Here is a 12,368-nt window from a genome sequence, read left to right on the forward strand (position 1 = left end):
AAGTGTTAATATATGATATTAACACATTATTATTATTAATAATAAACCTAAATAAGAAATACATATATATATAATACATATATTAAATGTGTATTTCTCATATATAGGTTATTTCTTAAACACAAAACAGAAAGGGAACTTTACTATCCACACTGTCCTAGGGCCATGCGTAATAAGGGTGTGTTTGCACAAAATAATGCTGCACAACTAAAACATAGCTTTTTATAAAAGTGAAGCTGGATGTGAAATGTCTGCACTACTCTGGTATGCGGAGGAGGTAGTGTATGCATACTTTGGTAAAGAATGGTAATTACTGTCAAGTGGAAATGAGAGGTATTATAGATTGCTTCCATCTGAAGGTTGAGGCCAATATTGTTAATTGGATAAGAACTAGATATATTTAATCTCCTACCTAAGGCCAAGGAGCTTCAGTTTATAAAGTTCTGAATGAATTTTCAATCATTTTTTTCAGTGAGTGCGAACAGCCAATGAGCTGCTCCGCTCGCCAAGCAAGCAGTGGCAGTAATGTTTGCTGTAGACAGATGGAAACATACAGCTTTTCTTTTGTTTTTTGTGTTTTTTATAAACAGGCTCTGTCCAAACTTTTTTTTCTCGCTATTTACAAGAAACACGCATTTGGGGAATACAGTACATTACATTGTGAGTATTTTTGCATTTACTCACAAAAGTGTTGAAATATTAGAGTTACAATTTTACTCCAGTGGAGTTATTTATCTAACAACAACACCAGTGTAGTGTTAATTTTCAACCATATAAAGTGTTAAATTTGATCAGGTTTAGTGTTAAAAAGGTAACAGGGTCGTTGTATCACTGGAGAGTGAGGACAATATACGCACTTTTCCAATGTTAAATTAAATTAAAAGAGTTAATTTAACGTCTGCGACTTTGCTGTGTGGATTAGAGCAAAAGACAATAGCGCCTCCCGCAGGTCCTAGTGCCCTGTGATCGCTGTAAAATTAAGAGATTAAGATTACAAATTGTCAAATAGTGATGAAAATCGATTAACATCGCCCAATTACTCGCAGATCTATTTCTATGCATCACTGAACCACATTTGTTATCAAATGTAATACTGATTAAAATGGAACTTATTATAAGGATTCTAGGAGGTTGTGACAACGTACAGACAACGTAGTACAGATTACTTTTGCTGTCTCTTCAACGTTGTCACAACATAACTGCATGTGCAGGGTATGGGCATAATAAGAGCATGGCGCCTACTACAAAATGACGACCAGCGTCATTAATTCTGTCTTCTGATAAAAAAGCACAATACTTCAAGGTTGTTGGCTGCAGGAGTGGCCGGTGAATATAAAACACCACTACCACACTTAGGCAGCATTTTGGAAGATGGCATTTTAAGTACTATTGAAATCGAATTCTTAAGTAATCTTACTCAATTTCCAATATAAAAACACACATTGCACTCCTTACATTTTCATTTAAACCTCCAGTAAAGTGTTTCTAACAACTACGATAATTCATCTTTGTGTAAAGAAGCAGTACTGTCTTCAACACTCGCGACCCGCACTGCAGAGGCAGAGGAGGAGCGGGGTAGCTTCAGAATGGAGGCAGTGGACAATATGCGATGCAATTATTATATATTATTCGTCAGTTTTTGTTTCATGAAGCTCAGTGACAAGTTAAATAAATAAATGAATGTATTTTACTCATATTTTAACATCTCTTCCACGATATTAGTGAGACAGTTGTAAACAAACCCACCTATTGTGCGATTATTAATAACTTAGTTGTTTTTTTGTTTTTTGTTTTTTTCATGAAGCTCACTGACAAGTTAAATAAATTAATGTATTTTTAGTTATACCTGAACATCTACTCTTCCACCATGTTGGTAAGACAGCTGTAAATAAACAAACCCATCCACACTGATTCATGCTAGCCTGTATAGACTTCTGTAGTCGTGCGTTGTTCCGCAGTCCACGTTATGCCCATATTAGGAACGCCGGATCTAAACTTCTCTGTGGCCACAATGAGCGGGGTTTTGGAAAAATCGCCTCTATCGCACTATACGGTAAACAAAAATGTTCAGAACCCGATACGGTTTTTTCTGTGTACGTTTATCTCCACGGGAATATCAACTGGTCCTCTGAATTACGAGGTCGTTAAAGAGCCTTAATACTGATAGCGTTTGTTTTGTGCCTTGGCAGTTTTGGGCTCTTATTTTGATAGCACGGCCTGTGGTCGACTACGAAAATTGTTCTAGTTGCAGTCTTCACCTAGTTTGAACGAACCAAAAGAAGTTGGTTAATTCTCAAAGATAGTATAAATAAACGACAGTTGAGTATGTCAGTTGATGCTGTAAAATGGAATAAGCGCGCATCGATGCTGTATGCAGTGGGAATATGGACTATGTTCGGGACCTATGGATATTATAGATATCAACACAGAAATGACCCGCGAGGTAATTCAGATTGTGTGTTTGTCATTGCGCCTGTGTCAGACAATGGCTAGAGGACAACAGGCCCGAGTGTTATAGGTTATGTATTTAAGTCTAACTGTGTTATCAGTTTATTCATCACATTATGGACTATAAACGGTTTACAAAATATATTTGTATAATATTTTTATGTATTTTTAATGTGTAGTCATTCGGAGTTCTCTGTGGTGGTGAAGGGTTTGTCTGTGATGTGACCCATATATAGCTAAAAGACTTGGATGAATAGTACTTTGTATACGATACAAACAGGCTTAGCAAGAAGTAATGAACTTTCCAATAAGCATATCTATGAATACACTGCACAGATATCCAGACTAACGTTTTCCCCTAAACCCTCCGCTGTTCCGAAACATTGTCAGCAACCCCGATGTGAAAATTCACCGTCCCAGATATTAATTTTTGTTTAGGGTACGTTTTTCAGTTGATGTTCTGGCACTGCCATGCTACGAAATCCCAAAACGTGAGCACGACATGGCATACATAAGAGCGCACGTGTGCATAACTATGTATCTGTCCAAAGTTCTACAACTACATGTGTAAAGTATTCTAGCAGAACTTTGTTGATTGAAATGAAAAATAGTCCCAGAAAGCGATTACGCCTGGTTCTATACTACATATTCCTTTCAATGGAGAATCTCCATTCAGATTGCTGTGTAGTCCAGGACGAGGCTTAATTCCTGGCTGGGGAAACCAACCCTAACATTTAATCTGATTTAATCTAAATTAATGTTTTGATGTTGCTGCTCTTTGTGAATAGGAGAAGAGCATTTTCACATTTATTATGTCTTTGGAACATAGTTTGGGCCTCAAAGGGTTAAATGCTTGTGTGGTAGGTGATACATCAGTGGCCCTGCTTTACAAGCACTAGACTTATTTAAATAAAGAATTTAAATAAAGAAACTGATCAGTCCTCCAACTCTTTTTTTTGTAAATTAAACACCAGTACTAGTATACCAAATAGTGAATGGCAGATGTTATTATTAAATTAGATTTTTCAGTTGCACATAAAAATGAGAAATTTAAAATTGAATTTTGGATCCAATATGCTTTCACACCTTACAGCATTGGCCGGCTTTCAAATTTTCACGGAATAGCTTTCACGCCTTTTTTGCCCTCCACAAGTACCTAGTGGGAAAATTCATTATTTGTGCATTTTTAGTGTCAAAATACAAAAACAAAATACCCCAGAACAAAAGTTTTTTGTCCACAAGCTGCATTGGTCATATTAAGTTTATAGGCTACTTCTGGGGTTTAAATTACAGCATTTGTAATTTAAGCCATTAGTCCGAACTGTCAAGGCAGGAGACATAGTAAAGTAGCCTGTCAATCAAATATTTGAATTGACCCACATGAAACCAGATTTTGCATAAGTATGTATGCCTTTTTTTTATAAGGAAATTTTTAAAAAGTAACTTAAAATGGAAATAGGCACCTGGAGAAAGAGAAGTTCAGCCTGAAGCCCAAGTTAGTTACATCTGAGACATATTAAGTTAATTGATAAATATGTTCAAAGTTTAAAATAAATGAAAAATAATTGATTTGCTAATACCTCGACACCAGTGAGCTATTTCACTGTGGGCAATGTTGGCAAACAAAAGATTTAGCTCCAGTTTTTAATTGCTTTACATCATGCATCATTTCTGTAACTTGTCTTTTATTACTAATTAAAAATTATTCAGCTGTACTGCAAGAATTTTGAATGACACTGTACATCATATGTAGACTGAAATGTTGCCAAGTGTCTTGTTCATTTTTCATTCAAAAAACTCTAATGATATTTTTTTTAGTTGAAATGCCTAAAGAAGAGGAAGACACAAGACCAAACGTGAAAACAGTCAAGACATCACATGTGTCAACAACGATAGTCTACAAAGAAGATTTTGTGCCATATTCCACAAGATTTCTGAACCTTTTCAGACCTGCAGCTAACAGCTCTTCAGGATGTCAAGATGATGAAAAATGAAGAGGAAGCTTGATTTGTAAAGGTTATGGATTAATAAAAATGGACGGTGGCTCTCGTTCCACACATTCTGTAATATAAAATTCTTAAAGGTGGAATGCATTGCGTTTGGCTGTTTGCTGGCACAGGTTCAGAAATGTCAGTGGCTGTTTTCAATTTTGTTAAAAGAATTGGGTTTTTTCCCAGTGTTGTCTTTTCTGTCACCAATGTTCAAACGTTGTTGTTGTTGTGTTGTTGTTGTGTTTTTTTTTGGTTTTTTTTTTGTAATCACTGGGCAAGAGGAAGTTTGATAGAGCTTGACATTTGTGATATGTGATATTTTCATATGTTTGAAATAGTGCACAGTGCATCTGTTACCATTATCTCAGCAGTCAGTGCTGAAAGCATTATTGCGAACAGGCTTTGTGACCTGGGTACAACGTAGATGCAAGCCTCTGGCCATTGTCTATCTGTGAAGAAGACCTAGTATAATTTAAGAAATTACAGTTTAATGAGGCTTTCTGTGGAAAAAGTGTCACTTATCTCAAAACCTGTTGAATAACTATGAGAGAATTTACTGTATGGGTCTGTTAAGTGATTAACATAATGTCCCAAAGACACACACAAACAACATACAGCAACTTGCAGAATTATTGAAACCCTTGAAAAAAAAGGTTTTTGCTTAGAAGCTTGATCTTACACTGAAAATGAAAATTGTAAAACACAGTGACAAAAAATGATTTAAAGAAAAAAAAAAGCCTTTTTCTTGTCCTATGTCATTGTTTGCAGGGTGCAGGAGGGTGGTAAGAGCTTAGGTCACAATGACTGCTCAACTAACTAGTGTTTCAATAAGACCACTGACTGAAGTGACATCTGTGTTTAAGTCAGTAAGAAAGACATCCATAAATAGGGCACTGGATTCCGCATTCAGGCCTATATCTTGGTGTACATTGCACATGTACTTACCCGCTTTCAAAACGATGCAGAATGACTTATCTGTGCCTTTTTTTAAATTCTCAAATGTGTTTTTGTAATTAGACATTTATGCACTGCAACTCTACTGTAGTTGTGGATGGACTGTTCTTGTCTGATCACGTTCTGCATTGGCATTCTCGGTCATGTGAAAACCAATTGCGCTTCTGTTTTTGCTTTACGTGGTGCACTAATGCATAAGCATCACTGTCACCAAATGCACACTTTCAAAAACAGTTTCTAACCTCTGTTATGCTGTCAGGGGCATTTGTCTCCTTGGCGGGAAGATTCAGTACAAAGTTATTTGGATGGATCACTTTTATTCTATGATGAAAAATGTCACTCCTGATGGTAGTGGGTTCTTCCAAGATGACAATGCTCTCCATTCACAGGGCATGAGGGGTCATTTCACAAAGTGGTTTGAAAATGATTAATTTGTGTGATATGGTATTTGCAGACACCTGATCTCTACTTAGTTGAACACCTGTGTGAGATTTTTAGACTGTGATCTTCACCACCATTATCTTTGGGAAGAATGGTGTGTCGCAGAAACTTGTCAAATCTATGCTATGGTGCACTGAAGCTGTTCTGGCAGCTTGTGGTGTGGGTCAGGTTTGTAGTTATTTTCCTTCAAAATGTACTGCAGTTAGTCTTAGAAACAAATAAAATAAGACTTCCGATTACTATGTATTTTACGATCATGAAAAACAGATTTAAAAACATATTGTATGAGGAAATAGATTAATGGTATGGGGTGTAGGCCTAATATTGTCGGTCGTGCTGACGTTCGTGTGACGCCGGTACTGAAGGCTGTGAAACCGGAAGTTCAAATGTTCCCCGGGGCACGACTCAGGCGAAAACAATGAAAGCAATCATTCAGAGAGTCACTAAAGCGAGCGTAACAGGTAGGAATTAAAACAGTTTATGTGAAATAACAATGGATTTAAAAACCTTGCGATTGATTTTCTATGTTATTTTGGCTAAAGCTAGTAAAGCAGTCGGCACGTATAAAATATGCGAATGAATGAGCTAACTTTAGCTAGCTAGCTGAGGTTGTCACTATAACGATAGGCCGAGTCTGTGTGCAGCAGTGATCGTACGAAACTGGTAACGTGTTAAATGAATGCGTGAATGATTTCGCCCATGTCACGTTGAAGTTATTTCCGATGTAGTGCAGTTGTTTTTCTTCAGATACAATTTTGCTTTCATTGTGAGTACGAACCCAGGATCGTTGTCTTAGTGCTTCTTTTACTTTGTGACAGTCGGGGAGGAACAGATCAGTTCCATCGGGAGAGGTCTTTGCGTTTTGCTTGGGATATCAGCAGAGGACACACAGAGAGATGCAGAGTACATGTAAGTACTGCTGAATGTTCAGCAAGGTTATTTTAGTCTGTCCTGCGTTTGTGGGCAGTTAAAACTAGATTAACAGAAATATTTGTGAATTTAGTCATTTTTACTTACAGTTAGAGTTTGCCAAAGCAATTCGCTTTTCCAGTTAGCAACCTACTAATTAGGTACATATGTATGGTAAGTGCACTTGATAAAATGGACAGTGAGTAAACAAACAAGGTAGGTGTATTTTATACAGTGGTCAGTGCCTGTGACTATATATGTATGTCTGTGTTTGGGTCTGTATCTGTTCATCAGGGTGCGTAAGATTCTGAACCTACGTGTGTTTGAGGATGAGAATGGCCGAGCGTGGAGTCGCAGTGTAATGGACAAGGAACTGGAGGTGTTGTGTGTGAGTCAGTTCACACTGCAGTGTATTCTCAAAGGCAACAAGCCTGACTTTCACTCAGCCATGCCTGCTGAATTGGCCCAGCCCTTTTACAACAACATTCTGGAGCAGATGAAGAGTGCTTACAAGCCAGAGCTCATTAAAGGTGAGGAAATACTCGATCAACAAATCATTAATAAAAAACACAGTCTGTTAAATTATATTGTTTGTGTTAGGCTAATATGTAAAACAATAAAAGTAGTTTTCCAAGGTTTTCCTGCCCATGTTTGTATGTACAGGAAGCAAAAATTCAAAGTTGAATTGTAATGATCACGTGACAACTTAATCTTGATAGCCTGTGCTTATTACATCACCTGCAGACTGTTAAAATAAGTCATCTTAGCACATTTTACAGCAACAGACAGATTTTTTTTGGGCACACCTTCTCTGCACAGCAGGTGTTGTAACAATTTATCTTACCCATCCAGTGGTCCTGCTGAGCTTGTGCATATCATTACCACAGCAGAGTAATTCAGTTTTTTTTTTAAAACGTTTTACTGTGTCTTTAATTTTAATCAGGTACAGACTCAGCTTAATATTTCTGCTACCCCTGAAAAAGTGATTTAGGCTATCAGAATATCCTGATTATTCTGAATAGGACATTTGCCTGCTTCTTGTTTGAATTTCCCTGTTCCACCTTAAACTGCTGCACCATTTCAGGTGGAACAGGAGAATTTGAATGAAAAGCTGACTTCAGTTTCGTAGTTTCAATGCTGGTAGTGTTTTTTGGTAAAGTGATAGAAGATATCAAAATATCCTACGTTATGTATGCGCTACAGTAGGACATTTCAACAAGGTAATATTAGCACAATTCGTATCCATGTTTTGGCAGCGAGTGCCATCTAGACATTACCTGCCCAAGCACTAGATACTGTGACATAGGGGGTTTTCCCCCAAGAACCTCGAAAGAGTATAGGGTTTGCTCCGTGCTCACAGTTACGTTTTTATGATATGCTCTCACTAAGCATTTCGTTAGATACATCTACCTTGTATCTACACTCATTGTCCATTTTGTCAGCTCCGCTCTGTGCCAGCAGCACTGCTGTGTCTGACCCGCTCGTACCAGTGTGACACACAACCACCACATCGATGTTATTGCATGACAGTGATCCACCGCCTAAATAATACTTGGTCTGTGGTGGTCCTGTGGGGTCCTGACCATTGATGAACAGGCTAAAGTTGGGTTAACAAATTATGCAAAGCAACATCAAGACTACAGTCTGTAATTGTACAACTACAAAGTGCAGCTGATAAAATGGACATTGAGTGTAGACACGAGTGGTCAACCAGAACGAAACTGATTAGTCTCTAACTTTGTGTTGTAGATGGCCAGTTTGGTGCCTACATGCAGGTGCAAATCCAGAATGATGGACCTGTCACCATTCATTTAGAGTCTCCTACTGGACCCACAGATGCTAAACAGGTAACACATTTTGCATGTATTGCAGTACATACTAGTGACTAGGGGTGTAAAATTTTGAATCGAAATCAAGAACAGAATGAAACAAGCGTTCATGTTGACCTTCAAAAGAATGGACAGGAAAGAAATTTTTTGACTTTATGCTTTTAAACTCTGTTAAATGCAAGGCCTTTACTTAAAACACATCTGGGGTTCAGGTTAAACTTAGTTTCTGAATCTTTGGATATTATTTTAAACTTTAAATGTTCTTAGATGTTAAATACTTTGGAGTGCATATACAACCCCAGTTCCAAAAAAGTTGGGACGCTGTGTAAAATGTAAATAAAGGTAATTAAAACCAGAATGCAATAATTTGCTAATCTCATATACCCATATTTTATTCACAATAGAACATATATCAGATGTAGAAAGTGAGACATTTTACAATTTCATGAAAAACATTAACTCATTTAGAACTTTATGCAGCATAGCATCTCAAAAAGTTGGGACAGGGCAACAAAAGGCTGGAAAAGTAAGTGGTACTATTAAAAACAGCTGGAGGAGCAATTTGTAGTTAACTCACATGACTGGGTATAAAAAGAGCATTTTAGAGAGGCAGAGTCTCTCAGAAGCCAGAAATGGAAAACTGTTCTGTGGTCAGATAAATCAATTTGACATTCTTTTTGGAAAATATGGACGCCGTGTCCTGCAGACTCAAGAGAAGAGGGACCATCCAGCATGTCATCAGCGCACAGTTCAAAATCCTGCATCTCTGATGGTATGGGGTTGCATTAGTGCCTATGGCGTGGGCAGCTTACACTTCTGGAAAGGCACAATCAATGCTGAACGTTATAAAGAGGTTTTAGAACAACATATGCTCCCATCCAGACAACGACTCTTTCAGAGAAGGCCTTACATATTTCAGCAAGACAATACTAAACCACATACCGCATCAATCACACCAGCATGACTTCAAAGAAGAAGAGTCCGGGTGCTGAACTGGCCTGCCTGCAGTTCAGACCTTCCACCAATAGAAAACGTTTGGCGCATCATGAAACGAAAAAATCAGCAAAGAAGACCCAGGACTGTTGAGCAGCTAGAATCCTACATCAGACAAGAATGGGACAACATTCCTCTCCCAAAACTCCAGCAATTGGTCTCCTCACTTCCCAGACGTTTACAGACTGTTGTTAAAAGAAGAGGGGATGCTACACAAAGGTAGACATGGTCCTGTCCCAACTTTCTGAGATGCGTTGCTGCCATCAAGTTCTAAACGACTTAATATTTGTCATGAAATGGTAAAAATTCTCACTTTCAACATCTGATATGTTCTGTGTTCTATTGTGAATAAAATATGGGTCTATGAGATTTGCAAATTATTGCATTCTGTTTTATTTACATTTGCCTCCTTTTTTTGTTCTGCTTAAAAGCTTTCAAAACTAGAAAAACAGCAGCAGCGTAAGGAGAAAACACGTCCGAAAGGCAACTCTGAGTCAGGAAGGGAGAAGGGTGCCTTGCGCTCGAAAGCGGACCCCAATGCCAGTAGTGGAGCAGAGGGTGATGTGTCTTCAGAAAGGGAACCATAGCTGAGGGTGAGTTATAGACATTACATTCCCCCAGGGAGGTGACAAAGAAGTACATAGAATTGAAGAATAAAATGTCAACTCCACATGAAGCTTCAGTCCAAAGTAATTATATGTTAACAAAATGCAATGTTTTTCGTTCTGGTTGAAATTAAAGAATCAAGAATTTTTTTTTTGGCTTATGGTGGCACTTCAAACAGTGCTACAGTCATAGTCAGAAATATTAGCACGCTTGCATTTTTTTTTTTCCCAAATCACTACAAGAACAGTTGAAATTGTCAAAAGTGGATTTCCACAGTTCTGTAATTCACTAATAATATTACCTTCTTTTCTTTGTTTACTTAGTACTTAGTAAAACTTAGTATGTCCATACATTCAAATACAAAATGGTGAGGACAAACTTAATGGTATCCTCAACTTTGAAAAAACCCTCAAACATTTGTTAGCACACCATTTGAAAAGAATTACTGAATGACTTCCTATAGCAATGAATAAGTTTTTTTGCACCTGTCTACTGGAAATTTGGTCTGCTCTTCTCTTGCAGTCTGCTCTAGATCTCCCAAATTTTGCCTTCTCCCAATTGAGATCTGAACCCATCGATGGGCTCTTCAGAACAGTCCAGCACCATTTCCAGGGACCTACACTGGGCCCTACATCGCACTCCAAAATTTTTTGGTAGTGTTCGTATTTTACGATGCCATGCACACATTCAATGCACATGGTGCAAGAAGCAGCAACACAGTCCCTAAAACGTGTGACTGTAGTGCTGTGTACTTTACTTTAAAGGCCTCATTTTGTTTCCTGTAAAGAGAATAATGATATGCTTTACTAAAAAGATCTCCTCCCTTTTATTCAGATGACGATGGATAGTGTGAGCTGACACTGTACCTTGTTTCTGCAGCTCAGCTTGAATTTGTCTGGTACTTGATAAAGGTTCTTTTTGCACCATGCAAAAAATCCTTTGCTGCAGTCTCTCATCAACTTTTCTCTTCTGCCCATGTCCAGAGAGGTTAGCTACAGTGCCATGGGCTGCAAACCTTTTGAAGGCTTTGCGTACAGTAGACACAGGAACTTTAAGATATCAGGAGATGGACTTCTAGCCTTGATATTACCCAAGCTTTTCTACACTTTTGTTTCTAAAATCATTAGACAGTTCTTTTTCCCTGCTTTTGTTTCTCACTGTTCACTGTGGAACACAAGGACACAACGGTTGACTCAACTTTTCTGTATTTGAACTGCTTAAAACTATGGTATCTATATTGCCTGCACCTGTAACTTGTCAAAGGTGTGCTGTAGTAACAGATAAAGGTTTAAGTGCTTGAAATTCAGTCATCCTTTACAGTGGAACATAAGATCATATTTGGCCTTTTCTCAGTTTTTTGTGTTGTTTTAATGCAAACAAAGGAGCATGTTTAACATGTATAAGAATTGGTACATTATTAGTAAAAGGCAAGGGTGCTACTATTTCTAGCCATGACTGTAAATCCAATGTATTTGTTGACATATTAAAATGATTTGTTTTAACTGTATTTTCTGTTGTTTGTTTCTTTGTGTCTGATTAGGAGGGTGTGCTTGGGACTGATCTGTCCACTCTCCAGATACAAGCTGCCATCTTCAGGGACTCTAAACAGTGTAGCGCAATTAAACATGACTCGCATAATGACATGGTCATTATTCAACCATCTCCTTTCACCCTTTTAACCAAATCTACAGCCTTAATTTCTTCTGAATCTGGGATTGTATCTAAACATCAGGATGTGTGCCAGAGGAGGAGGAAGACAGGGTGAAATTGACCAGGATATACCCTCACCACTGTATTTGTGCTGCTTTGGAGCAAAATCTGAATATTTATTGATGTGATGTTTACCATCAGAATTATCTTGAATGTATGCTTACCTGTGATTTTAATGAAAAGGACATCTGAACATGAAAAGATGGAAAGACATGTCTTTATTTAAAAAAAAAAAAATCTTTGTAAAAAAAATAAATTTACCGTGTAAACCAGGTTATACTCCAAAATGTTTGTTTTTTGCATTTCACTTAAGCAAGACTGACTCAGTTGTAATTCAAGTTTTGTCCAAACTATCAAGATTTAAAAAGTATGTGAATTTGAATTAAAAATTTAAGCTTAACTCCTTTGGTGAAATCGATCACTTTATAAGGGCACCTCAATCCATACTGTCAGCTTATATGTAATCTAAGGGGGGGTTGCACGTAGA

General features: G+C 37.7%; 1 protein-coding gene across 2 annotated transcripts; it reads left to right on the top strand.

The window, feature by feature from the left end:
• The first annotated feature begins 1,974 nt into the window (after nt 1-1,974).
• Nucleotides 1,975-12,153, top strand: dtd1 (D-aminoacyl-tRNA deacylase 1). Of its 2 annotated transcripts, none has more exons than XM_036570454.1 (7): nt 1,975-2,053; nt 4,267-6,295; nt 6,653-6,743; nt 7,038-7,273; nt 8,493-8,590; nt 9,997-10,158; nt 11,712-12,153. In XM_036570454.1, the coding sequence occupies exons 2-6, from the start codon at nt 6,253-6,255 to the stop codon at nt 10,150-10,152; spliced, it is 624 nt and encodes a 207-aa protein (XP_036426347.1). In that variant the 5' UTR covers nt 1,975-2,053; nt 4,267-6,252; the 3' UTR covers nt 10,153-10,158; nt 11,712-12,153. The 2 variants fall into 2 exon arrangements, with proteins under 2 accessions (XP_036426347.1, XP_036426346.1); XM_036570453.1 differs by lacking the exon at nt 1,975-2,053 and adding an exon at nt 2,234-2,443.
• Nucleotides 12,154-12,368: the final 215 nt, after the last annotated feature.

Source organism: Colossoma macropomum, unplaced genomic scaffold (genome assembly GCF_904425465.1).
Source record: "Colossoma macropomum unplaced genomic scaffold, Colossoma_macropomum, whole genome shotgun sequence".
Taxonomy (NCBI): Eukaryota; Metazoa; Chordata; class Actinopteri; order Characiformes; family Serrasalmidae; genus Colossoma; species Colossoma macropomum.